At 34.8% G+C, this 27,713-nt stretch overlaps 1 protein-coding gene and 1 long non-coding RNA gene across 3 annotated transcripts; one reads left to right on the top strand and one right to left on the bottom strand.

Moving 5' to 3' along the window:
• Positions 1 to 339: 339 nt before the first annotated feature.
• LOC141386216 (uncharacterized) lies at positions 340 to 6,006 on the top strand. Its single transcript, XR_015493408.1, has 3 exons — positions 340 to 2,586; positions 2,638 to 4,430; positions 4,487 to 6,006. It is a non-coding gene; the product is annotated as an uncharacterized LOC141386216 (long non-coding RNA).
• Positions 4,952 to 27,008, bottom strand: slc19a2 (solute carrier family 19 member 2). 2 transcript variants are annotated; one of them, XR_015493407.1, is made up of 7 exons: positions 26,820 to 27,008; positions 17,297 to 17,863; positions 13,488 to 13,725; positions 10,189 to 10,381; positions 7,849 to 7,990; positions 7,291 to 7,762; positions 4,952 to 6,035 (listed from the first exon to the last, which is right to left on the bottom strand). XR_015493407.1 is itself a non-coding variant. In XM_087256938.1 (6 exons), the coding sequence occupies exons 1-6, from the start codon at positions 26,946 to 26,948 to the stop codon at positions 7,640 to 7,642; spliced, it is 1,392 nt and encodes a 463-aa protein (XP_087113064.1). In that variant the 5' UTR covers positions 26,949 to 27,008; the 3' UTR covers positions 4,952 to 7,639. The 2 variants fall into 2 exon arrangements, 1 of the variants encoding a protein (XP_087113064.1); XM_087256938.1 differs by having other exon boundaries at positions 4,952 to 7,762.
• Between the last annotated feature and the right edge of the window lie 705 nt (positions 27,009 to 27,713).

Consider the following 27,713-nt stretch of genomic DNA (forward strand, 5'->3'; position numbering starts at 1 on the left):
CTTAATAGTTTTGTTCAATCCACTTAAAAAAAAACAACTAAGTTGTCCCTTAAAAGTCATTAAGAATTGTGTTGTTTCAACTAGAGTAGTTAAAACAAGCAGCAAAATTAGTTATTTTTAAGTGTTACAAAGCCCAGAGAATGGCAAAAAAAACCTCCTTCACAGCATTTTTAGACCATTAGACCACCATCATCCTGAATCACTGATAACAGACAGGATGAATCCATGCCTTTGTGATGATTAATTCTAGTCCTACTATCCCAATGTTAAAACAAAAAAGACACTCATTAAAAGCACCCAAACCTTTTCCTAAATAAAAATATACAAAAACAAACAATTTCAGTGGTAATAAAGTTTCCTTAATTTAATTTCAACAGAAAAATAAAGCTACAAAACCATATTTGTTAGAAAAGAGAGCAGTACTACATCTGATATGCACCTTCTCCAATATTAGAGATCATTCAACAGCATATAAATAAACATCGATATTGTTCTTACATACAGAATGCTCACGCCATTATCTTTTGGTCCCAACAAAACTGAAATACAGAAATCGAAGCACATTTTTATAATGTTGGCACATTCATGAATCATTTCAACAGTCCAAAAAACAATCATGTTATTGCTGTACAAATACACATTGAAAATCTGGGGATAGTTCACCAAAAAAATGAAACCTCAATCATTATTCACTCACCCTTCGCTTGTTCAAAACCCATTTGAGCTTCTTTCTTCTGTTGAACACAAAAGAGGATATTCTGAATGCTAGTTGACTTCCATAGCATTTTTATTCCTACTATAGGACTTTTGTGTTGAACCAAAGAAAGACAAATCAAAGTTTAAAACCACAGTGAATTAACATTCGTTTTGGGTGAGCTATCCCTTTAAATAAAACCGTAGGATGATTGTATTATTAAAGGAAACTCGAGTTCTGTAAAATAAAAATGTAACACTTGTCTTTAAATTTTAAACACAGAAAATAATTAAAGATACAAGTAATAAATACAGTAGAACCTTTCAGCTGGTCTGACTTTATACTTAATAATAATACAAGTGCTTTTATTGTATATTTAGTGTCATTCTTGATTCTTCAGTAACAAGTATTGAGCAAATCTAAATAATTCATTTGATTGTGTTGTGCGTAACCTGATGCTTCCGGGACTAAAAGAGCAGTGTTCGATAAGTACACAGACAAGCTCGCCTTTATCTGTGAGGGAAGAAGAGCTTTTTAATGAATCATTTATTAAATCTTGTGTAATGAAGGCCTTGAGGATGACCAAACTGTTTTAAAAGGGATAGTTCATCCAAAAATAAAAATTCTGTCATAATTTGCTCACAGAGATTAAAACCTTTTTTTCTGTTACACACAAAAGAAGATATTTGGAAGAATGCTGAAAACCTGTAACCATTGACTTCCATAGTATTTTCCCACTAAAGAAGAAGCGGTTACAGGTTTTCAGCATTGTTCAAAATATCTTCTTTTGTGTTCAATAGACAAAGGTTTGGAATCATATGAGGGCAAGTAACCAGTGTGTAAATGTGCATTTTTGGGTGAACTGTCCCTTTAAATTGCTCACTCCTATGTTTTTTCAAACCTGAAAGATCTTTGTTCATCTTCTAATCACAACTTAAGATATTTGAGGTGAAATCTGAGAGCTCTCTGGCCTTCCACAGATAACTAAATGTAACGCTGAACCATAATAATCTGAGGGAGCAAGCGGTGAGGGGTATAGAAGCTTAAAAAGGATACGTTCGTGAAAAATAAGCTGATGATTTATTGACAACAAAATACAAATGGCATCCTAACAGTGAACATTACTTTGGAATAGAAGTATCAAGCCTACAACCTCATTTAGAAAGTATGCGAACTAAACAAAACGGGCAGGAAATAAAAGTCAACATTTAAAATGGATTAAAATGTTGTTCTAGAGTGTACAAATGTTGACGATTCATGTTCCTTCGGCTTAGTGCCTTTGTTTATCAGGGAACATCACTGCCAACTTATCAAGCATATGTTTTACACAGCGGATGGCCTTCCAGCTGCAACCCAGCACTGGGAATCACCCATACACTCACATTCACACACATACATACACTACCGCCAATATAGTTTATTCAATTCACCTATAGCGTATATCTTTGGACTGTGGGGGAAACCGGAGCACCTGGAGGAAACCCACGCGAACACAGGGAAACATGCAAACTCTACACAGAAATGCCATGTGACTCGAACCAGTGACCTTCTCGCTGTGAGGTGACAGTGCTTGTAACCACCGAGCCTCCATGCCACCCTCAAATGTTGACTACTACAGCGAAGGTGGAATGCTTTTTGTTAATGTTATTTGTTCTTTTTGCATGTAACTAAATTTTCTTTATCTCTGTTTCTGAATATGATGTATGCAGTGGCAAAACGCAAAAACTATTGCTTTTTTTTTCAAATATAAATACAATAAATTATAATGAAGTTTGAATTGATGCCATGTTTTTAAAATATAATGCTATTTCAGTACAACTGAACAGTTAAGGGCCTTTTTTGCCTTTTGTTCGGCTGCAGAGGTTTAGTTAATGCAACTTAAATTGAGTCAAGTGCAGTACATGAGTTAAAAGTTGAGTCAACTCAAAAAAGCTCTGCACAAGTTGCCTTACAATTTTAAGTTGAGTCAACTTTTTTTTTTACAGTGGGAGAGAGGCTCTGAACACATCCTAACATGCAAAAATGCCAGAAAACATTTGAGACACTTATGAAAGGAATTGACTTATAGGCTATGCCGAAACAAAAAAATGCTGATTTTTTTTCCCCACTGAGTGAGTATAAATAAAAGTAAATTTAAGTTCTTATATTAATTTCAGTTATTGTTTAAACTAATATGCAAATATTTATATGATTTATTTACAATACAGTTTGTAAAGTAATATTTTCTGTCTTTTAGTAGATATACTCACCGACCACTTTATTAGGTACACCTGTCTAACTGCTTGTTAACGCAAATTTCTAATCAGCCAATCACATGGCAGTAACTTAACGCATTTAGGCATGTAGACATGATCAAGATAATCGGCTGCAGTTCAAACAGAGCATCAGAATGGGGAAGAAAGGTCATTTAAGTGACTTTGAATGTGGTTGTTGGTGCCAGACAGGCTGGTCTGAGTATTTCAGAAACTGCTGATCTGCTGGGGTTTACAAACAGAATGGTGCAAAAAAGAGAAAATATCCAGTGAGCGGCAGATCTGTGGGTGCAAATGCCTTGCTGATGCCAGAGATTAGAGGAGAATGGCCAGACTGGTTCGAGTTGATAGAAAGGTAACAGTAACTCAAATAACTACTCGATACAACTGAGGTATGCAGAAGAGCATCTCTGAACGCACAACACGTCCAACATTGAGGCAGATGAGCTACAGCAGCAGAAGACCACACCGGGTGGCACTCCCGTCAGCTAAGAAAAGAAAATTGAGGCCACAATTCGCACAGGCTCACCAAAATTGAACAACAGAAGATTGGAAAAACGTTGCCTGGTGTGATGAGTCTCAATTTCTGCTGCGAAATTCAGATAGTAGCGTCAGAATTTGATGTCAACCACATGAAAGCACGGATCCATCCTGCCTTGTATCAATGGTTCAGGCTGGTTGGTGTGGTTTAATGGTGTGGGGTATATTTACTTGGTGCTCAATTGGTACTAATAGGCCCAAACTGTTCCGTGTCAACTCCACAGGCTACCTGATATTGTTGCTGACCGTATCCATTTCTTTATGACCACAGTGTACCCATCATCTGATGGCTACTTCCAGCAGGATAAAATGCCATGTCATAAGGAATAAATCATTGTACTCAAATGGCCTCCACAGTCACCAGATCTCAATCCAATAGAGCACCTTAAGGATGTGGTGGAATGGTAGATTTGCATCATGTATGTGCAGCTGACAAATCTGCAGCAACTACAGACAGCGAAAATCTGAGGAATATTACCAGTACCTTGTTGAATCTATGCCACGAAAGATTTAGGCAGATCTATAGGCAAACCCGGTACCAGTAAGGTGTACCTAATAATGTTGGTGAGTGTATATTATATGAAAGATTTGGTTTGTTTACTAAACAAATGAAGTCATTAGTTTTTTTATTTCTAGTTTTACGTTTAGTTACAATACTACCAAACTCATTCAGCAAAAATCAGCAGATTTTTTCTCTGCGTAAAAAAAACCATCCACAGATTCTGTCTGGAACAACATAATAAACTGTTGTCAAATTATACTTTTGGTTCCAATTAAGATTATCAAGTAATAAATAAGCAACTTTTTACTAGTGATGCATGACCATCCCTGTATCGGCCCATATTTGCGTATTTTTAATGTTAGTGTTATTAGAAAAATGTAGATGTTTAAGGTTTTGAAGTTTGTGTTTTTATTATGTCCAGATTGTACTACTGTAACTCTTTGTATTCAGGAGTTTCGCAGGCATCAATTGCACGCCTGAAGCTGGTTCAAAATGCAGCTGCTAGGCTTTTAACTGGGACAAAAAAAAATTTCTAGTATCTGACCAGTTTTATCATCTCTTCACTGGCTCCCAGTCCAATTTGGGATTCAATATAAGTTATTGCTACTTGTTTTTAATAGTTTGAATGGTCTGGCACCTATTTACATCTCTGAGCTTTTTCACTGGCACACTTCATTGAGGCCAATCAGGTGGGAAAACAAGTTTCAGCTAGTTGTCCCCAAAACACGGTCGAAATCAAGAGGTGACAGGGCTTTTTTTTGCTGCAGCCCCTCGACTGTGGAATGGTCTGCCTTTACATATCAGGTCATGTTCTTCACTTGGTGCTTTTAAGTCTCATCTAAAAAAATCACCTTCTGTCTCTTGCCTTTTGATTGCAATTAATTATTTTGAATCTGTTTTATATATTTTGCTTATTTTTAAATATAGATATAGATTTTGTTTGCTGGTCTTTTTGTAAAGCACTTTGATCAACATCTGTTGTTTTTAAATGTGCTCTATAAATAAAGCAAACAAACAAATAAAGCAAACAAAGGTTTCAAATTCGCAAATATAATAACAGTTGCCCACTGTATGTGTTTGCGTATTATGTAATCAGGCTCAGAATAATTCATATCAAAATTTGTGTATCTGTCTATTAATTGATTATCTAGTATCAATAATGTGGACATTTTGCCTGATACTGATATCCATGCTTACCATTATGCTTTTTGTAACATCTGGTAATTGAATGCAAGTGAACATGTGATTATCTGTTTGACTGAGTCATTGAATCCTTCTCAATTTTTAAATAACACTGATCATACTTGCAGATTTAGAACAGCAGCGACTGCAAGGCTGTGATTATCAGAGGTCAAATCACTCACAGTATAAATGACTAAACCGCTAGCTGACAAAAGCCCCATCAAGTTTTGCTAACAAAAATATATTATATTCAACAACAATAACAAAAATCAGTTAGTCATTGTGCAAATGGTCACCCTCTTCTGAACAGTTGGAATACATTTAACAACAACAAAAAACGACAAAGGAAAGAAAACAAAAAGTAGCGAAATTCAAACTAGCCATTATAGTGGCCAACTTGTATTGGCCTAATTCTTGTTAACGATATACAAGTTCATTATATCGTCCACCTTCATACAATAGACTAGGGAAATAAATAGCTTTAATGAATGTATAACTTAACAGATATTTTTCTGTATTATGTTTTAAGGGGTCATGAGATGGACAAATCTAAATGTTTCTAATAAACGCATATCATTTTTAAATCACTTATGTTTTATTTTAGTTGTAGAGAAATTGTGTACGATCCTTAAGAAATGCTTGGAGTTGAAATTGGGAGATAACAAGTTAAATTTTTATCGACTGTGAAGTCGATAAAAAAATTTCAAAATTTTTATCGACATTGCTGTAAAGTCTGTCCAATCACAGCAATGGCCGTTTACTTTTAGTACTGCACAAGCTAACACTGCTTGACATCAAGTATGAAAATGAGAATGAAAAATTACGATTTATTAATAAATCGCCACCTTTGAATGACAAGGTTCTCCTAAAAATGAGTTATTTGACTTATTCTATGATCACTTATTAATATGATGCAAAGTTTCCTTTTTTAACTAGTGTATATTGAGACTTTTTATGTATAAATTTGAAAAGTGTAATCTGAAGTCCTACCAAAGTCAAATTCTTTTTCTGTGCGTGTCTCTTTTCTATTTGTGAGCCAATCAGCGCTTTGAATACAAAAGACCAATCAGGAAAATCTCAGGGAGCAAGATGTGATATAAAAGCCAACATTTAAAATGTGATGGATAGTGCTGTTAACAAAATTGAGAGAATGCCATTATACAAATCAACTAAAAGACTCAGCATATTGATGTAGATATTTAAATGCAGAACTCCTAATCCTCCCATGCTTTAGTAAAACTGATTCCCTTTATTTTACCATAGAAGGGAAGCTATCTATTTTACAAACTGTTGTAGCGCAGATAAAATAACTGAAATATTTTATATGTAAAGCAAAGCATGCTGAATAATTGTCAGTTTTCTAGCAGATTGCACCATAACTTACATTCTACTAATGCTGGATCTTAATTACAACAGTAAATATTGTCATTTCACCCGTATTCATCTCTACAGAGAAATTGCAGTAGCACTTCCAGCTTTCTGTCTAAAGCAGGGGTGCCCAACTTTGGTCTTGGAGGGCCGTTGTCCAGCATATTTTAGTTCCAACCCCAGTTAAACACACATGAACCAGCTAATCAAGCTATTTCCAGCTATTCTAGAAACTTCCAGTAAGGTGTGTTTAAAGAAGTTGGAGCTAAATTATGCAGAAGACCGGGCCTACAGGACTAAGTTTGGGCACCCATGCTCTAAAAAAAAAAAAAAGGGAAAGTTTAATTATCCACCATATTCCCACCTATAATTAACTTCTGCATTGGACAAAATATTTAGCTCTGTCATTATACCTGAACAAGATTTATTTCCAACCTAAAATATGAACTAGATCAGCATTCAATTTAATCGTTGCATTGGATTTTGGATTAGAATGTTCCATTAACATTCGACCTGCTCCAAAAAAATCAAAATTTATAGATTTAAGAGGATTTAGTGTCCCTGATGTTTTCATGCATGAAATAGACTTGTTCCTTATATAATTTTTGCTATGCACAACACAAATGCTTCAGAGCTCAGCATTTCAAAACTGCTTGGAATGCAGACAGAACCAATTTAAAGGTGGCAAAATATTAAACCGTTTTTACAGCATTTTTATATATATTTATATATAATATATATATATAGCAAACTAACCTTGTGAAACAAAACTCGTGAAATGGCACTTCATGACCCCCATGAATCAAAACAGATTTTTTTTTTTAGCTATAGTTTCTTAGTTTCAAGTAACAGCCATTCAGTAAGGCATCATAATGGTATCATTTACATAAATGCATTTTGTCCCACATAATCAGTGAACCACAGCAGCCACTTACAATATTCAGTCACAATCATTATCATCAGTGCTTATAAAATTTTTAAAGTTGGATCGATCAAACGAATTTGGCAAAGCTGACTTTCCTATTATTTTGACCTACTCATTCAGTTAAACAGAGTATATCTTTAGAACCTTGTGCTTAACAGATGCTGATGCGAGTTGTTTCAAGCCTCTGCTGAAGACAATTCATTCTGTCCTCCAGACGTCCTGCTTCTGAACAGTTTATACAGCCCAGCGATAAAGAATATCACAGCTACTGCTGCAAAGTAACTGGCGTAGATCAAAAACTGCAGAAGAGCGCAAACACAGAATATTAGCAGACATTAGTGATGCACAAGAATTGAAAACATGCCGAGTTCATGCTGTACTTTACCTGTATGGAAATCTCCAGGTGTAGACCAGCAGAGTCTACTACAATCACTGTGAGAAGCATCTGCAGCGAGAGTGCGATGAATGTGTTTACCCCGAAAACCAAAGCGTATCGTTTCATGCTTAGGTTTGCAGCAATCTGATACCTGGAATATAAAAAGAACACAAGCTTCTCATTGCAGAACAAGTCAATTTATTTAGATTTTAATGGGAATTAAACAATCATGTCATCATTTAATCTTGTTCCAAAAGAGTTTTTTTTTTTTGGTGAACAAAATATTAATACATTTCTTGGATGATATGATACCCAAACATCTGATGGTGGTAAACAAGAACTTTCTTAGTATTTTTTCTACTATGCAAATCTACGAACTAGGGCTGTACGATTTGAAGGAAAAATTTTATTGGGATTTTTCTGATAAAAATTGAGATTTGCAATATTGCAGGTTTGATGTGGCGTTTTAACAGAGCCAAAGAAAGACCAATCATAATGGCAAAGTACGCTACACTATACTACTGCATATTTAAAACCTCTTAAACATTTTTTTTTATGAAGTTGTCAGTTAAGAAATTGTCAAATTAAGAAAATAACTACAGTAGCTTAAATGAAATAATATATATAAAACCGTAAACTTTAAAGAAAACAAACACACTGTAAGCAATTTTACATCAGTAAAACATTGGTGATAGCTTACATTAAGGTTAGAACAACAACAGCAAACATTTTTTGGCATTGAAAGTGCAAAGAACAGGAATAATTCTAATAAAAACCTTAATATTTACTGTAGATTGTGTTATACTGTCCACATTGCTAAGAGTATTGTGCTTTTGAACTGTCAAAAACTCTTGTTACCCTATCAACAACAGCAGCAAATGTTATTTTCGAATTAAAGTGCAAAGATCATTTATTATAATACCAAAAGGTCAAGAAGAAAACCTTGACATTTAGATTGTGTTGTGTTTTTCCACATTGCTCAGGGTAATGTGCTTTCAAACTGTCAAAACCTCTTGCTACCATATCAATAGTGCATTGAAATAATCACAGCAGACACCATCAAGTCTTTGGTCATCTACATTTTTTGATAGGGGTGAAAATGGTCTCCATGTTACAATATTATTGCGATACTTATCACAATACAATATTAGTGTGATTTTAAATATATTGCAATATTCTGTTAAGTACTGCAATTTTTCCACCACATTTTTTCAAACTAACATTAAAATTCCAAAAAAGAGAACTTTGGCAACATCGGTTGTAAATAAACAAACATTTCACAGATTGATTCTGTCTTTAAATTAAAAAATTCAACAGTCTAGGGCTGCACGATTTGAAGAAAAAAAAATCAAATTGTGATTTTTCAAATAAAAAGTGCGATTTGCAATTTTGCAGGCTTGATGTGGTGTTTTAACAGAGCCAAAGAAAGACCAATCATAATGACAAAGTATGCTATACTATACTACTGTATATTTAAAACCTCTTAAACATTGCTGCCATTTTTTTAACGAAGTTGTCAGTTGGCATGACAAATTAACAAAATAACAACAGCAGCTTAAATAAAATAAATATAAAATCTTTTAAGAATCCAAACACACTGTTAACAGATTTACATCAGTAAAACACTGGCGGTGTGTGTTTATCGATAAATTGTTATGTTATCTGCATATTTGCAGTTCTTTGCTTGCTATAGAAACACTCAATCACTTGTACTCCAATGTCGTGGGGGAGCAATCGGGTTTCCCCATCTAGCTTCTGTTTCCTCACCTCATCATCACAGTTGTTTCCTTCAGCGAAAATGTACCTCTTAACGAACATTTTGCTATATTTATTTTAAAATAAACTATGAATGTAAAACCCATTACATTCCATGTGGCATTAACTATTCATGTGTAACGGAGGCCAGCTAGTGAAGCGCTGTGCAGGTAAACCTAACAACCTAAAGGTCCTCTAGCTCTAGCCTCCTTGGTAGAGCAACTGACTCCCATTCGGAAGGTCACCGGTTCGATACAAGCTCGGAGCAAGTTGGGTGGCATAAGACCGTTACACATGCACAAAATAAACAGTGAAAGAACCACTCGCTAAATGCACTCGTTGGTTTTAACTGCATATTAGAGAGACATCATTGAAACATCATGTGATGTATTCCTTCCTATTTCATATTTTGACTTATTTTACGATCTTGAAATATGTCAGATGACCTCATTTCATCATTGGGGTTGAGCAGATTGTATTAAAAAAATGACACTTATTAAGGAAAACATTTAAAAAAAAGTATATATTTATCATTTGAACATGGTCCGATACAAAGACTAAAGGAAATGTGTAGAGATTGACAGATTTACTCACGTTGCAATGGTGATGAGAAGCATGTAGACAGCCCTGAAGATTATATAGGAGGTGTAGCAAACCCAGATATTTCTGACAGCGTACATGAGGTACACACACACTGCAATTACAACAGTGAAAATGCAGAGCGCAAGTTCTCCCCACACGGCCCAGGACACCTTTACATAGCCGACAACAAATGCCGCAAAAGCACCTGGTGGAACAAATAAAATAAACTTTTTATATCATGGCAAATCCTATTAAAGTGCCCATGCTCAATTACAACACTTTTGCAAGAAGCCTGAGATTTACTGCCAAGCAAACCTCAAATTTCATTACCTGAGCAATAAAAGAAGACTAGGGTGAAAAAGTTGGCATCCCTGATTTACAAGATTTGATTTCGTGAATTTTAAACAGTAAATATCCTTTTTTTTTGTTTGGGGGGGTAGGGGGGGGGGTACATGGGAATGTAATCGCTTGCAGCTTTTGTGGTTCTCGAATGAATGCACAACAGATATTTATGTGGAAGATATTTAGTTATAAATATATATATATATATATATATATATATATATATATATATATATATATATATATATATATATATATATATATTTTAGACCATATGTGTGCAAATTGTTTTTCATAAAACATGGATTTTTTTTTTTTTTACCATATTATTGTTTTTGGGTAGACCATTTTAAAGGGGACATGACATGAGAAATCAAATTTGCCTTGATGTTTTGGCAAATAAGAGGTCTTTGTTCCATTAAAACTTCCTAGAAATTTCATAGCTTAGGAAGTCATCTTCATTATAAAAAAGCTTATTATTTAACAGTTTCAAAAACTGCTCGTTCTGGATCCTATGGGGCAAGGCGATGCCATCTAGCAGCAGCAGTTTGCAGCAACCAATAACAAAAGGTTATAAATATTGTAATGTTTTACTGTTTTTGGCCTTTAGTAATATTTTTATTGCATCTAAGGGAACATGGAACAAAAACACAAACAAACAAAAACATATCATATCATGAGTCCTTTAACGGGGTCAGAAATCTCACAGGCTTCACAGACTCTTTTTTTTTTTTTTAAAGTGTCTGATGGATGTATATAGAGGTGCCATATCATTATCTGCAGATAAATGCTACTTTTAGTGTTATCGTTATCGAGCCGATATCAAAATAAGGCAGATATCTTTAAGCCGATAGGTCACGTCACTGTACAGAATTGCCTGCCTCGCGCATATGTGGGTCAAAGTTGTTCAGACTTGTCCAGTGTACTTGAGCTTTCCTCATATTGTTTATTACTTCAAACTCCGCCCTTTCTTTGTGCATGTTTGGTTTTAATCGCCTCAGGAAAATATTTAATGTGTAAAATTAATAGCAGCCATGCATGTAAGATTGCATTCAGTTTATCCGGCATATTTATAAGCGCATGTGATGGCTGTTACCACGCCCACACACTAGTGAGTAGTGAGCTATCCGCTTGTTAAGTGTGATGTCACGCAGAGCGGCTTCCGGGTCCAAGCGCTCTATTCAACTGAATGGGGAGATTCATGAAATGGTAATAATAAAGGTTTACAAAGCGATTTAAGGCTTTCGAAAGTCACGATCGCAATATATATGTCCATGCCTAATATCCGATGGCCAGAAAGTGATTTATTGTTTTATAAATTGGTAAAATTATGGTATTTGTTATGCAGCAAGCCCAGAGATTGTTGTGTACACTATGACTTTATGTAAAATTAACTTTAATGTTTGATAGGAATAAAAAGTGATCATAAACGAATGATTTCTCCACTTAAGTGAATGGCGGCTTGGACCCGGAAACAGTATTACATACGTCACAAATATGTCATCACTTAACAAGCAGATCAGAGCCTTCACAGCAGCAGGGGAGAGGTGCACCAGTCACTGAATCCACCATTCTCAAGCCTCCTCCACATTCTGTCTTTATATCATGCACTGTATTTGTCATAAAGGTATGTGTGCTAGATGCTCAGGTGTTGTATCAAAATCGGACTTCCTTCTCATCTATGCGCATCACCGCACCTGCAGTTAAAGTTTGAAACTCAGCAGTTTGTCATAAACCTTTCATTGTTCCCGCAATTGACAGCAAGAACGAACAGTGGCTCTGAACTGTCAAAACCCCTCTCAAAACGCGCTTTTGGACATTACATATTTGTACATGTGTACATTACTGTGACACGCTTCATTCAAGAACATTTGAGCTAGTTTTAGTTCTTTTATTTTCATTTTACTTAAAACCTTTTTATTTAACTTGTTTGTTAATCATGTCCCATTTTGTAATTTAACCAATTATTTTATGCAACAGTTAAGTTGCATGTTAATTTGCTATGCGAAAGAAAAGGAAGTAATTTATTTTTGGCATGCTAATTTATGTAAAATCCTAAATATAGGTCTATATAATCACCTTGCAGTTTTGAAATTATTACAGTTCATAAGATCAGTACAAACTTTTATGAAGTTTTTTAAATAAAATCAGTTGTTTATTGTTATTGTTATATAACATTTTGAAATGTTCATTTACCTGCTATAGTTTATCGGTTATCGGCCTCCAAATCTTAAGCATTATCAGTTATCGATATTGGCCAAAGATTCTCTAAAGGTGCATTACTAATATTGAGAAGGAAAAAAAAAAGCGTGTATCCTACTTTGAACTTTGTTTTCCATGTCTTTGAAACCTACCTCTTCTAAAAGTCCTAAAGTCTAAATGTTTTGGCTTTTAAGGCTTCATGAGCAGGATTAAATCTAAACAGCATTATATCTACATCAACTATGTTGGCAGTCTTGCCATACCAGTCTAAGCTTATGGAAACACAAGGCACTAGAAAACAAAATCCTTGTCATAGCTAATCACATACCTAAACTCATTGAGAGTGAAGCAAAGCAGTGAGTAGGAGAGCATTACGCAATCAATGATTTGCTTCAGAATTATTTACTTCCCTTTGACATGGTCACAAACATCTAAAGTAGTCAACATATGAAGTAGAAAAGTTTATTTAGGCATAAATGGGTGTTGTTCAATAGCTTAAGGACAACGTTGAAGAAAGGTTTTGAACCACTTCAAATGTTGACGACCATATAATACACTAAGAGTAATTGTAAAATAAAAAAAATTAGATTTGATCTTTGAACTTGCCTTGATTGGTAATCACATGATATAGTGTGTCTCTTTTGTTATACATGAATGTGAAATTGACAAACCACAGAAAAAAAAAATGCTTAACAGAAAAAGCAGGAGCCATTTAATAACGGGAATACAATTAAGTGAATTCTAAACAGAAAAACAGATGGCCATACCAAGCAATGTAGAAATGGTCTCCACGTATCCATTGTAGATGTCGTAATTTTTGGAAGTTAAGATATCCTCCCAAAGTGCTTGAGCATAGTTAATCACTTGGAGGTAACCACAAGTGGACAAAGCCCACCACACAGACCAAGCCAGTAGGGTGGAGGAGGAGTAGCACTGCAGGAAGTCGGTCCACAGCATTTTTAATACGTCCAGTAATCCACTGCTGCTGGTATTACTTTTCAGAGTCTAAAAGTCAAACAATTGAGACAAAACTTGTTGTACAGTAACTTGATAAACATGCATGTGTTTGATTTATAATTGTCAACTGAGTGGGCCATTATTGAAAGGATTGTCACCTAAAACATCATTCCAATCTAAAGACTTTGGTAAAACTTTAAAACAAACTAAATTATAATTTCCAGATTGTTTGTATGCATTATGCATCACAGTAAAGAAGTTGCTGTTCAGTTTCAAAGTATTTACAATTGATTTTGATTCTGATTGCTGAAATGATTTACTCGATATTCCAATATAATGCAATTACAACATGAAATGCTGCATCATGCAGTTTAGAAGACTGATTTGTCTTTTATTTAGTGGAGTGTAATGTCCATCCCAAGTGCAAAATTTCAATGTAGAAAATGCAAATGCAGCGTCACAGAATAAAGAGTGACAACAACATTAAATTAAATTGATAAAGTAATAATGAACATTGTCTCAATGAACTAAATATGACAATACTTACTAATTTTTGCATGACATAACATAATTAGCTGTTTAAAATAGACTCACCGACTACTTTATTAGGTACACCTTACTAGTACACTGGACCCTTTTTTTGTCTTCAGAACTGCCTTAATTCTTTGTGACAGATTCAACGAGGTACTGTAAATATTTTGATCCATATTGACCTGATAGCATCACACAGTTGCAAAAGATTTGTCGGCTGCAAATCCATGATGCGAATCTCCCATTCCACCACATCCCAAAGGTGCTCTATTGGATTGAGAACTGGTGACTGTGAAGGCCATTTGAGTACAGTGAACTCACTGGTCAAGAAACCAGTATGAGATGATTTAAACTTTGACACATAGCGCATTATTCTGCTGGAAGTAGCCATCAGAAGAGGAGTACATGGTCAGCAACATTCCCCAGTAGGCTGTGGAGTTGACACGATCCTCAACTGGTACTAATGGGCCCAAAGGGTGCCAATAAAATATCCCCCACACTATTACACCTCCACCACCATCCTGAACTATTGATACAAGGCAGGATGCATCCATGCTTTTATGTTGTTGATGCCAAACTCTGACATTACCATCCGAATATCGCAGCAGAAATCAAGACTCATAAGAACAGGTAAAGTTTTGCCAATCTTCTATTGTCCAATTTTAATAAACATGTGCAAATTTTAGCCTCAGTTTTCTGTTCTTAGCTGACGCCTGACTAGGAATGGCACCCGGTGTGATCTTCTGCTGCTGTAGCCCATCCGCCTCAAGGTTCCACATGTTGTGCGTTAAGAGATGCTCTTCTGCATAGATCAGTTGTAACAAGTGGTTATTTCAGCTACTGTTGCCTTTCTATGAGCTCGAACCAGTCTGGCCATTCTCCTCTGACCTCTAGCATCAACAAGGCATTTACGCCCGCTCACTGGATATTTTCTCTTTTTCAGGCCATTCTCTGTAAACCCTAGAAATGGTTGTGCATGAAAATCTCAGTAGATCAGCAGTTTTTAAAATACTCAGACAAGCCCATCTGCACCAACAACCATGCCACGTTCAAAGTCACTTAAATCACCCTTCTTCCCCATTCTGATGCCCTGTTTGAACTGCAGCAGATCGTCTTGACCATGTCTACATGCCTAAATGTATTGAGTTGCTGCCATGTAATTGGCTGTTTAGAAATTTGCGTTAACAAGCAGTTAAACTGGTGTACCTAATATAGTGGCCAGTGAATGTATGTTCTCGTTGTGTTATTACGCAATGAACCACAACAACCTCTGAAATGATTATTTGCACCAGTTGCACCAGAAGTGAACCATCTAAAAGAACCTGTAAGTGTTTTTTTACCTTGGATGCATGTAAACATGCTGCAGGAGACCAACAAAACAAAAGAAGAACCTTAAAAATAGCACAATACGGACAACTCTATCCATATAAATGGGGCAATTTAAGACTTAAATCTAGTCCCAAGAACATGCATGGGTTCTTGTAATTTATGTTTTTATGTCGATTTAAATTATAATAGAAGTCTTGTAAAAATATAAATAATCATTTATCACGCATGCATGTTTGAGCTTGTTTGTGTAGGCATATGCATACTTCTGTTTGTGTTTGATTGGAAGGAGATGGAAAATGTGTACAGTTGGTGTGCCTTCAGAAACAGGGTTAGGGAAACACTGGTTTAGATTCCCTTTGTGGATCTTTTCGGCTCTGTTTACCTACATTTTAGTGGAAAAAAAAAAGACTCGATTTTCATAGAAATATCTTGATTGAATTCTTAAAAATGAATGAAATCTAACGGGGTTGGAATGACAAGAGAGTGAGTACATGATGACAAAATTCATTTAAAGACAAGTGATCCCTAACAAAACAAATTGAACAATTATTTTAAAAAAAGGGTTCAAATACACATAAATGCTGAAAAACTAAACATTTGTCAACTTGAAGAATTTTAAAAACATTTTTAAAGTGAGCTTATTTTTAACTGTTAAATTTTTTTTAAATTGTTTGTCACAAAAAAAAAAAAAGTTTAACTGTTTGTCGCAAAAAATGCGACTCAAGAACCACTATTATTGAACATCAACAAAAATACAGCAGGTAAAAACACACTATTGAGAATAGAGTTAATGGAACTTTTGAACTGGTTAATTTCAAAAAATGAAATTTTTATTTGCTCTTGTGGATTTTTTCCAAAAATCATCTTTAGCCAACTAAGGTCGCAAGCTCCATCGTTACAAACATAGTTCGTTGTACACTTGCATCTACACCTCTGGAGCTGTAGTTAGAAGCATAGTTCCTGGCTGTGTTCTATAGGTAACCCATTATTTAAAAGCAGAATTTGTTACGTCTCCAAAGCTTGTGAAAACAAAAACATGGCATACGATAATGCTTTTCATTTATAGGAGGTTATTTATTAAGTATCTGTAGTGGATATGACATGGGCCTGTTGGTTTGAATAGTTCTGCACGGGTTTGCACGTTAAATATTAAATTGAACTTCTTAAAAAATAGCCTCATTATTAAATTATTTTTATGATTTAAATATGATATTAGAATACGTTAGCTTTTGTAAGTGATTTTATGTTTTAGCATAGAATATGTAATGTCCTCAATGCTATTTGTAAAGGAAACAAAGGCCCTATATGTGCCATTTACATATAATTAAATTAATATGGAAAACGAGAGCATGTTTTAACCAAAACTAATATTTTTTTTAATGTGTGTGTGTGTGTGTGTGTGTGTGTGTGTGTGTGTAAAACCATCTAATTTATAATACAAATTAAAATATGGAATCTTTTCGAACGAAGTTGTTACCACCCTGTTTAGAGCATAATTATGGGTGTTTTACGTTATAACTAACAAGGTATACTTAAAACTATGGGTTTTTGGAAACAACATTGTTATTTTTACATTGTTATTTTCCCAAACGATGCATCGTACTATGATAATTCAGGCACAAGTTGTGTCGTTGTTTGGGAAACGCACCTCAGATCAAGTTTTAAATAATTTAATAAATAAAATTACTTTATGTAAAAAATAATTATGTATGATTCATCTACTTTTTATATTTTAAATTATACCACAAAGTCTACCTACCGTTTTCTCATTTGCATTAGGCTGCTTGTTGGATTCAGGATCCTCTGGCTTCTCAATCAGTGGACTCGTGTTCACGGTTTCCAGAACTGCTTCATCCTGAGAGCTGCTCTCACTTTGGTGAAAGAAAAGGCTCTTACTGGGCATCGGTAAGAACCAAGGGGCAACAAAGGCGATGCAGAAAGACACGAGTGTGATGACACACAGGTAAAACAGTGCAATATCTGCTACAGAGAACAGAATCTGTCCAAGAAGAGAGCCCATGGCTGAGCCTAAAAGAGTCACGCTGCGACAAAATCCAGTCACCATCTGATAATGAGACGGCTCCACGACACTGTATATGTAGGAATAGTAAGCAATTTCAGTGGCAGTTGCCAGACCAAAGAAGACCTCCACTATCTGCATGGCCTGCAGACCCTGGGCCTTCACGAGCAAAGCATACGTCACTACATAGCTGGCCGCCTGGAGAATAATCACAGGTTTGTAGCGAAGGTAATCTGTGGCCAGGAAAACAGGGAAGAGCAGGGCAAGGTAGGAATATGTCCATAATGGGTAGATCTCGCTCACAACCTGTAATAAAATTCAATTAGTTAGAAGGGTCAAATGATTTTGATTAAAACACAATTAGCCTAATTCCTCATTCACACTAGCAGCAACTTTATGGCTCAGGGTGGCAACCTGCTGCAAACGCAGGTCTGTGTAGGTATATGCAGCTCAAATACAAATGTCCTCTGAGCGAGCCAAGAGAAATTTAAGTAAGCTCAACTGGTGCTCCTATGATTAGTCGCTCTGCATTTGCATAAAGTTGAAGGATTCTCAATTTTGTTGCATCGCTCGAAACGCCCACCTGGTCGCCAACAGCTGCTGTCACTCGCATAGATGGAGGCCACCGGAAGTCGCTTTGCCGCTGCAAATTGCTCGTAGTGTGAATGAGGCTTAAGAATATGGCTGCAATGATACTGGAAATATCTTTCTGTGATATACATTACGATATTGGGGAAAAAATGACATTGTAATGTTTAATTACCTGTGATATGAATATTATTACTTTACCAGATGACTTAAATAGCTCAATTTGAAAAGAACCCCTAATTTTAATTGATTGGGATTAATAGTTTAACTACAGATTAAATGTCCTACGAAATCGAAAACAAGTTGCACAATAAAATGTAAAGAATAACAGTCTTCATTGTTTAAAAAAAACAAATTATTAAAAGCACTTCAAAACTTACAAGTCATAGTCCCTAAAAACAAAGCAAACAAGCAAACTTTAAATCTTTTAAAGGTCCCATGAAATTAAAATATTTTTTTTTTAGATGTTATTATCAGCATTATTCATGTTTAGGATATCTATAAGCTAGTGTGCTCCAAAACAGTGAAAAAATGCATTTAGGAGATATAACACTGATATAAACAAGAAGTTTTGCCAGATGAGAAATGGTAGTACCCAACTGAGCCTTGGTTTCCCTCTTGAACCGATGGATTTGCTTTCAAGTGTTTGGACTTTTAATTAATTAATTAAATTAAATCACACTGAACTGAACTAAACTGAACTTAAACTCTGACAACTGGACTCACTGTTTCAATTTACTATAATCTTCTATGTTAAGCTGCTTTGACAAAATCTACATTGTAAAAGCACTATAGAAATAAAGATGACCTGAATTGAATGTAAAGCTTGTAGTTTGTCACTTCTGTTTTATTCACGTCACCTCACACTACAGTTTCTCATCACACGATAACCAATCAAATGCCCTCTAGTATCTGACATGCCCTGCCCCCTTCAAGACAAGCTTCTAATTTGCTTTTCATTTGATGCACTTGAGCTCAACCACTCTCAATGACAGAGCTGTAATAAAACAAAACACTATTGGCTGTTTTATTTAAAAAGGGAGGAGATACACTATGTTCCACCCTCTCTTCGTGTTTCAGTTGAGATTACATCAAACATTGAATAAAAAGATATATTTCAAAGCACAACACAACCTTTAAGGTTAAACTTCACAATGACTCAATGTGATTCCTGGTCAACTAGAACACTCAAATGTCCTAAGGGATGACTAAACTGAAACTTAACCAAACATTGCAGATCCCACGATATGACTATTGCGAATGATCCCATTGCGATATTAATGCTTAAATATTATATGTTCTTAACATATAATATTATATATTTTCATATATTCTTAAGTATTATATATTTCCTATGTTCTTAGCTATGTTCTTGAGTAGCAGCCCTACTTAAGAACATAGGAAAAATGAAATTTCTGTCATCGTTTACTCACCCTTCACTTGTTCCAAACCTGTTTGAGTTTCTTAATTCTGTGTACTACAAAAGAGATTTTGAAGAAAGCTAAAAACCTGTAACATTTGACTTCCTTAGTTTCTGTTTTTCCTGCTATGGAAGTCAATATACAGGTTTTCGGCTTTCTTTTAATATCTTTGAAGAAGATCTATAGAAACAGAAATAAAAAGAAGCTTAAAGGTTTGGAACCACTTGCGGGAGAGAATATAGTAAGAACATTTTCATATAAAAATGATCTCTTTAAATCTTAATATTTGTACGTACTTAAAATAATTTTAAATTAGTTCTCCAGAATAATTATTGGTGATATAAATTCAAATCTATAGATTTAGGCCTTTTTAGATTTTTTTCCAAAGACCCTAGTGGGCAAGGCCAGAGGAAATAAGAGACACCAGCTTGTCCAGGAAGAAGGTCGAGCTGGCGTGGCGGAAGAGCGAGTGAGCAGGACAGTGGGGCTGAGACAGCTAGGGGTATGGACAAAGTGGGAGGGTAACCTACAATGTAAGAACACCTGAAAAAACATTCCAGCACATCTGATTCCTCATCCAGGCTGTGTACAATACCCTGCCAAGTCCATTGTTACAACAACAACACTGACCATACATAATTATTATTTCTGAGGCAACGAGACAGTTGATTATGCTCAAACTCACAGTGCTTTGGGAAGAGTGGATGGAAAAGACAAACGGAAGGAAATGCTCAAAGTACCGGGAGCTAGTCCAGAAGTGCCGGGAATTGGGCTGGAGGACCCACTGTGAGCCAATATAGGTTTAGGGTCAGCAGGGCATTCACTCTGTAAAATCTTCGACCAACTAGGCCTTGCAATAGCAGCTAAGAAGAGGGCCATTACGTTTGCAAAGCCTCAAGATGGCTATGAATAAAGAGAGCAGATCCTTGGGTGATTGCTACTGGGATGCAAACTGTGGTGTCTGATGTTGAAAGACTTGAAACACCCAGTGATCCCAGCATACATCACTGACAATGCCTTCAAGTGCATCTAGATCATAGGTCTCAAACTCAATTTGTGGAGAGCCGCAGCTCTGCACAGTTTTGCTCTAACCCTAATCAAACACAGCTGATCCAAATAATCAAGGTGTTCAAGAATACTAGACACTATAAAGCAGGCGTGAGTTGGAGGTGGTTGGAGATAAACTATGCAGAGCTGTGGCCCTCCAGGAATTGAGTTTGACTAATTTTGTTGTATCTTGGACACTATTTCATGATCTTTTTTGTAATTATTGCAAAAAAGATATTATTGATGATAATTTATATGCATCCACTGAGAGACAAAAAAAATGGCCATTGTTAGGGCTGTGCGATTAATTGAAAATCAGTTTTGATCTTGGCTTCCGACGATCATGAAAAAACAGTAATCAAGATAAAATGACTATTGAATCATACCCTGCCCCCTTTCCAGCAGTTGTATTAGTTCCACTCAGTATAATTTCTAGGCACAGGCAAACTAGGCGATTCCCTAGGGCACCACCCAGCTGAAGGGGTGGCAAAAAAATTATTCAAATACATGCAAAAACGTGCTAAAACATGGGAAGTAATTACTCTAGTTGACCCCCATTTGCTATGATAAAATAACTGAGCAAAAAAAAAAAAAAAAAAAAAAAAGAGTTAAGAATGAAACTGCAAGTGTAAGTAAAAAACATAAACAGGTCTTAAAGCGACAATACACTATTCAAGCTCTAAACTGTTGCTATCATTATTAAATCAAATAAAAACAAAAAGACAAAATCACTCAATGCTCTTGACTGAAGGACCTTTGTAGCTTCAATGAGAAATGAACCAAGATTAATTCTTACAATGAAGATGAAAAAAGCGTAGTTTGTTGCATTAGTTTATTTTTATTCTATTTATTTACTTTCCATAAATGTGAGAACTTTTTGTTAGTTTCTCCTATTCTGCTTCAGTATTAGGGATTGTGAAATTTAATGATCTTTGAAATGTACAGGTGTACTATCAACCTTATTTAAGGCTGGAAAAAACTACATATTATACATATGGCCCACACTGTAAAAAATCCAATGGCAAAAAGTCAAGACAACAAATATTTTTGTTACTTTAATTTATTTTAAAAATTTAGGTCAAGATTTAGATTATTGTTTTAATCAGATCAGGTTTCAACTACATTTGTTAAGTTATAAAAATTTTAACTTAATATTTTAAGTCAGTTTGAATAAATGTAAGTTGAGATGACTAAAAAATTTCATTTGACTGAATTTAAATATTTAATGCATCAAGAATGTTTTTTTTACAGTACACTAATAATCATTTTAAATAATCATCATTACAATTATGACCAAAATACTCATGATTATGATTTTTCCCATAGTAGAGCAGCCCTACCCATTATCATAACTGTACTGAAGAAAATATGACAGCTCAGGACAGCAAGGAGGATAAAGGTGATAGAAACGAATAAGTGGATCAAACATATGGATTATTTGTGTTTTTAAGCCATCTATGTTATTTAAATGCATAAAGTACATTTATAATGCAATGTTAATTGACCTAGCCTTTATCACTGTATTGAACAATATAAAACAGTATGATTTTGCCTTCCTTTCAAGAGATTAAACAATGTCTGGTCATAAAAATGAGTTATTTTAAACACCCGACTGGTGTTATGAAGTAAGTTTACAGAGAACATATGTCAGTAAATCTCTAATAAGGCTCAAACATGCAAAATGATTGCACATGTACTACTGTGATAATAGCTCATTGCACAGACTAATTACAGGTTTTATCATTATTAATACAATAAGTAGAATTTTAATGTGGGGAGAATTTAAACTGGTATATTATTACAAGCAATAAGATATTGCTAATCCCTGCTTCAGAAACATTTAGATTGAGCTTCAATTAATGAATCAAATCCAATCAATTCCTGACATGTGATATATTTGGGTGTTAACATCAAATTGAAAAAATTCCTCATTTTTAGTAAACTGGCAGAAAAAACACTGATTATTCATGTGGCAGTAAACAAATGTGTTGTGTCCAAGGATAGGCAGTATTTCTGATGCAACTATTTCAGATCCGCATTTTAAATACAAAATAGTATTTTGTCATTTGTGTTTGATAGAGTTTATGAAAATTGGTAAATATTTTATATCAAAATACTTTAGTGTCTTGTTTTTTTTTTAAATACTGTAAAATACTTTGTAAGAAGTCTACATGATGACATCATAAAAGTTATTTTAAAAAATTAGATTGATGCTTTTAAAATATTTTTAAAAGTTCTGAAGAACAAGATGAGGAGCTTCAGAACATCCTCAGTGTCAGCCTCAGGACTGCAGGTGGAAATGCAGAGGAAGTTTAGAAATATAAAACACCTAAAGACTGTGTACTGGTGTTCACTAAGGGGGTAAACTGAGATTCTTTCAGTTAAAGAAGAACTGAAAACATCTTGGCAGAATGATTAATCGCCGCAAATAATAGTAGTTTTGGATGGATTGCTGATGTGATGCCAAGAAAATAAAACAACCAACAAAAATAAGTCTTACAGTGGCGATTCGTACAATATATCATTGGCTGTTTCAGATGCCAGTAACTGATCTGCAGATGCTTTTTATAGTTATTGAAGAAGATGTCAAAGTGGCACAATACAGTATATGAGACACGTATTTTTTAATACTCCATACTCTATAGTCTGGTCAAAAAATACACCAGTCTATACAGTCTGGACTCCTGTGACATGACAACAGCAGCATGATGTAAATGAAGTTTATTGCAAAAACAGATAACTCCATTTTTTGGAGATATCGTGTTTTACGTTTTGCATTGAAGAGTACAATTGCAAAACAAATGATTTATGGAAACTACTAAAACTGGAGATTTAAGTAGTTTTCAGAAATCATGTTTTTACATTGAGTATTGAAGATTTCAGTTGATTTACTAGATTACTAAAAACTAGATTTATAAAAACAAACATTATGTGAAAAAAGAAATATAATAAATTAAACAAGGGTGGCACGGTGGCTCAGTAGTTAACACTGTAGCCTCACAGCAAGAAGGTTGAAGGGCAAAAAGGTCGCTAGATTGGGTCCTGGCTGGGCAAGTTGGCATTTCTGTGTAGAATTTGCATATTCTCCCCAATTGCCAATTTTACTGGCCACTTAATGGATGAAAACATAATGAAAAGATATATAGTAATTTATTTCAACTCATTATCTGCATTACATGGTTTTTACAGTGATTACAGAGATCATCTTGAAGACAGGACTTTCTGTATGAAATCTGAACAACATTCATACTAAAATTAAAGAAACAAAAGTTTATGATTACCTCCTCATGTACAGGAGTAGAGGTGAATGAGAATGCTCAGAGAAAAGCTGTTGCTGTCAAACACTGTTTACCTCACTAAGTCAGTTCAATGGTGAAGGGATTGATTGAATATGCCTTCTGATGGAAGGTTTGCAAAGAAATATCATGCTCCCTCGTAAAATTGTTTTGTAGTATTTTCAAAATACAAAATACAGGATTTTATTTTGATCCATGCCTGGGTATGCCCAATTTTTATTCACGGTGTATTTAACAAAGGGGGGAGCCGGGCACAAACTTGTGCAGGGTCAGTTGTAATACACACACCAAGTGCCAAAATGTTCAAATCTTTTGTGATATCAATGAACATTTCACCATAAAAAAAATTACATTTCTGCATTTATTACTTTTTTAAAATTCATGTTGCAAAGTGTTCCACTCATGAGACTAGTCATGGGCCAGTATAAGATTCTGCAATGATTACCTTGGATAAAAATATCACGGTTTCACGGTATTGTGATGACTGCTCTAAATATATTTCTTTAAATGTCTGTTTCAAAACTGTTACAAAACTTTTTTCCCCTTTAATTTCAATCAACTGATTTGATTTTATTGTCCCATGCCTATCTGAGACATGCAGTCACATTAACGTCCATTTCTGGGGTAAAGTCCACAGTGTATGAGAATTCATTTTGGAACTAATAATTATACTTTGAAGACACAAAATTAGAAAGTAAAAAAAAGAGGTTTAAATTGGGGTTTTCATCGTTCTTCCCTACTTTTTTTAACATTCAGGCTTTTTATCATCTTTAAAATATAGCCCTCTTATGTCCTTTTCTCTCGAGGCCTGATACTAAAGGACTCGTCCATGCTTTTATCACGTCTCGCTTGGATTTTTCCAATTCTCTATTAGGAGGGTTACCAGCTAATTCTCTCAAGATTTTACAATACATCCAAAATTCTGCTGCACATGTGTTGACACATACATAGTCTTGTTCTCACATCATTCCTATACTCCAACAGCTTCACTGGCTGCCCGTCAAGTCTCGTATCGATTGCAAGACATTGATTTTAACATATAAAGCGGTTCATGGTTCTGCTCCAGGTTACATCTGTGACCTGATATCCATTTCCTCTACCTCTCGCTGTCTACGCTCTGCCTCTGGTCCTACTCTGTTTCAACCTCAGCCTCGCTGCAAAATCAGCACCATGGGAGGTAGGGCGTTCTCTTTCCGAATTCTCATCCCACTAACATTAGGAACGCTGGTTCATTGGACGGTTTTAAAAAGCTACTTAAAACCCATCTTTTTAGGACTGTTTTTAATTTGTGGTATCTTTTATTCTTACTGTGTTTTTACTGTATTTTTTTTTTATTGTTTTACTGTGCTTTGTTGTTTTTACTTTCTTGTAAGCGCTTTGGGTTTAACAAATGAATATATTATTATTATTCACAAAGAAAAGTTTAAATTTAAATGTAGTGTAGTACATCTAGACAAAGTAAGCAAAAGTCATGAGGGTCAGTGGAGACCCTTTTTGTGATATTACTTTCAGTTTTAAGAGGCTCCACTTGGCTTAGATTTGGCAAACAAGTTTTTTTTTTTTTTAAAGTTTTATCATTATGGTACCAGAAGATTTGTATTTCACAGACATTTTTTTTAGTTTTTTAAATTTAAACATAAAAACATTCCCATCCGCTCATCAAATGATTGCACATATAAGTTACAATTATTTAATGTTGACAGACCAAAAGCCTTGACAGCAAGCTAAGATTCAAGCATAACATATTTTTTAGCAAGCTTAGTTATTTTTTTTATTTTTTCAAAATACAGGAAATCTTGTGATTCAGCTTTAGGATTTTGGGAAGGGATTAAACTTAGTATTAGGCCAATTAACCCGCAGATTTCACATCTAGATCCTGGGAACAGTCAACAGGACATTCTAAAACGCTTAACGTGAAAATAGCTTAACGTCGCTTACCTAAACATTAATCAGAGAAACTAACATTTCTGTCAATTATAAGTCAATTCTAAGTATATTATATGGAAAAAGCTTAGCGTGGCTTAATGTACCTCAACAACAAGCGGGGAAAATAAATTTCTAGCAAAACACTTTTTGATGTGAAAAGAACGAGCTCTAATTTTAGTAAGTGAACATTTTCACGTTATGCGTTTTACTGTAAGTCCACTATAAAAGAAAAAAGCTTAACATGGCTCAACGTACTTGAACAAGTGGGGCACACCAAAAATCTATCAAATTTTACTTGTAATTAACACCAACTATACTGTTTTCTCCCCATTGAAGTCCATTTAAGAAAGAGCTTAACGTAACTTTACAACAACTGAGGGAAGCCAAATGTTAAGAAAAGCTGTTTAAAATTTGATAAAAAAATTATAATTCCCACTTTTTAAGATACATTAAGCCACGTTACGCTTTTTCCTTACAATAGACTTAGAGAAAACGTTTGTTGTGATGTTTTTCACTTTATCTATGGAATTGGGCTCGCTCTTTTTAAAGTAGTTGAGGTTAATTAACGTTACAAGTAAAGTCTGACAGAAAGTTGCGTTTCTCTGGTTGATGTTTATTAAGTACATTAAGCTTTTTTCATGTTCAGCGTTTTAGAATATGTCCCCAGTCAACGTTCCCACCAGCTAGATGTGAAATCTGCCAGCATTCCTTCACTCAAGTATTATTGTTTACAATAAATTCGTCACATCTTTCCCTTCATAAGTAGATTGTTTAAAATATTGCTCAGAGTTAAAGTAATACAACTTATATGAAGCCCTGTCAAGTAAACGCACGTGTTCCCGATTTCCACCCAAATGCCTCTTTTTGTTACACACAGTGGTTTAGGTATCTAAATACGTTGTCGTAGAGCCGTCTGCATGTATTAAGATATCATACATCACTTTACTGTTCGCTTTCGTCATGTTACCCTTGAAACTAATTTACCTCTGTCTCTGTCAGGTTTTTATCAGGTCCCATCAAAAACGGCATTAGGAAAGCTTCCAGTGGTCTGTGGCTGCTGAAAAATCCATATATGCAGAGTAAAACTGTCGGGTAAAGCCATGGTTCGGACATAATCGTTCGCACATATGTTGACCCCCTGTGCTACCGGTGATGCATGTACATTTTATAAGCACTCTCTGGAGCACTGGGTTTCAGTTTTAGGCGCAGAAAAATGACGTTAGAGCGATATAGCCAATGAGAGAGTTTTTTCTTGACACGTCCCACTGTCCGTGACGGAAAGATCATACTACCACTCGGAATGTCAACATATTTGGAAACAAATAAATTTTTCTGGATCAATTTTCTGATTGCATTCAATGGAAGAGGGCATGATTATAACCTGAAAAATTCAGCATATCCAACAAAATAAGAGAGATACATTTTAAGATCTTGCATAATGTTTATCCTACAAATTCCCAAATTGCTAATTATTTTGATATATCAAATTTGTGGACTTTCTGCAATATACATGAAGAGACTTTATTTCACTTATTCTATAGTTGCACTCACATTAAACATCTTTGGAATAACATTATTTTTGATTTATCGTCCTTACTTAAACATTATTTAAATTTGTCTATAAAATATATATTTCTGTATTTCTCGGGTAATGATCGTGCTCTCGACTATTGATTGAGGCTTTGAATTTTTTTCCCTCTCCTTTCTTATGTATATTGTTATTGTATTTTTCTTGAATGCAGTGATGTTGTTATTCTTGTATTCAATAAAAAATACAACAAAAAAAGTATATATATATATATATATATATATATATATATATATATATATATATATATATATATATATATATACATATATATGGAAACAAATAAGTTA

The sequence above is a fragment of the Danio rerio genome, chromosome 6 (assembly GCF_052040795.2).
Source record: "Danio rerio strain M-AB ecotype USA chromosome 6, GRCz13ab, whole genome shotgun sequence".
In the NCBI taxonomy this organism is placed as follows: Eukaryota; Metazoa; Chordata; class Actinopteri; order Cypriniformes; family Danionidae; genus Danio; species Danio rerio.

Bases quoted from the DNA above. Each gene is read 5' to 3' on its own strand.
- slc19a2 (XM_087256938.1), bottom strand. From the start codon at position 26,948: ATGTCCGAACCATGGCTTTACCCGACAGTTTTACTCTGCATATATGGA. The intron at 17,864-26,819 runs GTAAATTAGTTT...ATTTTATTACAG, and splicing joins AAAACCTGACAGAGACAGAG to GTTGTGAGCGAGATCTACCC. The intron at 10,382-13,487 runs GTATGGCCATCT...TTGTTCCACCAG, and splicing joins GACCATTTCTACATTGCTTG to GTGCTTTTGCGGCATTTGTT.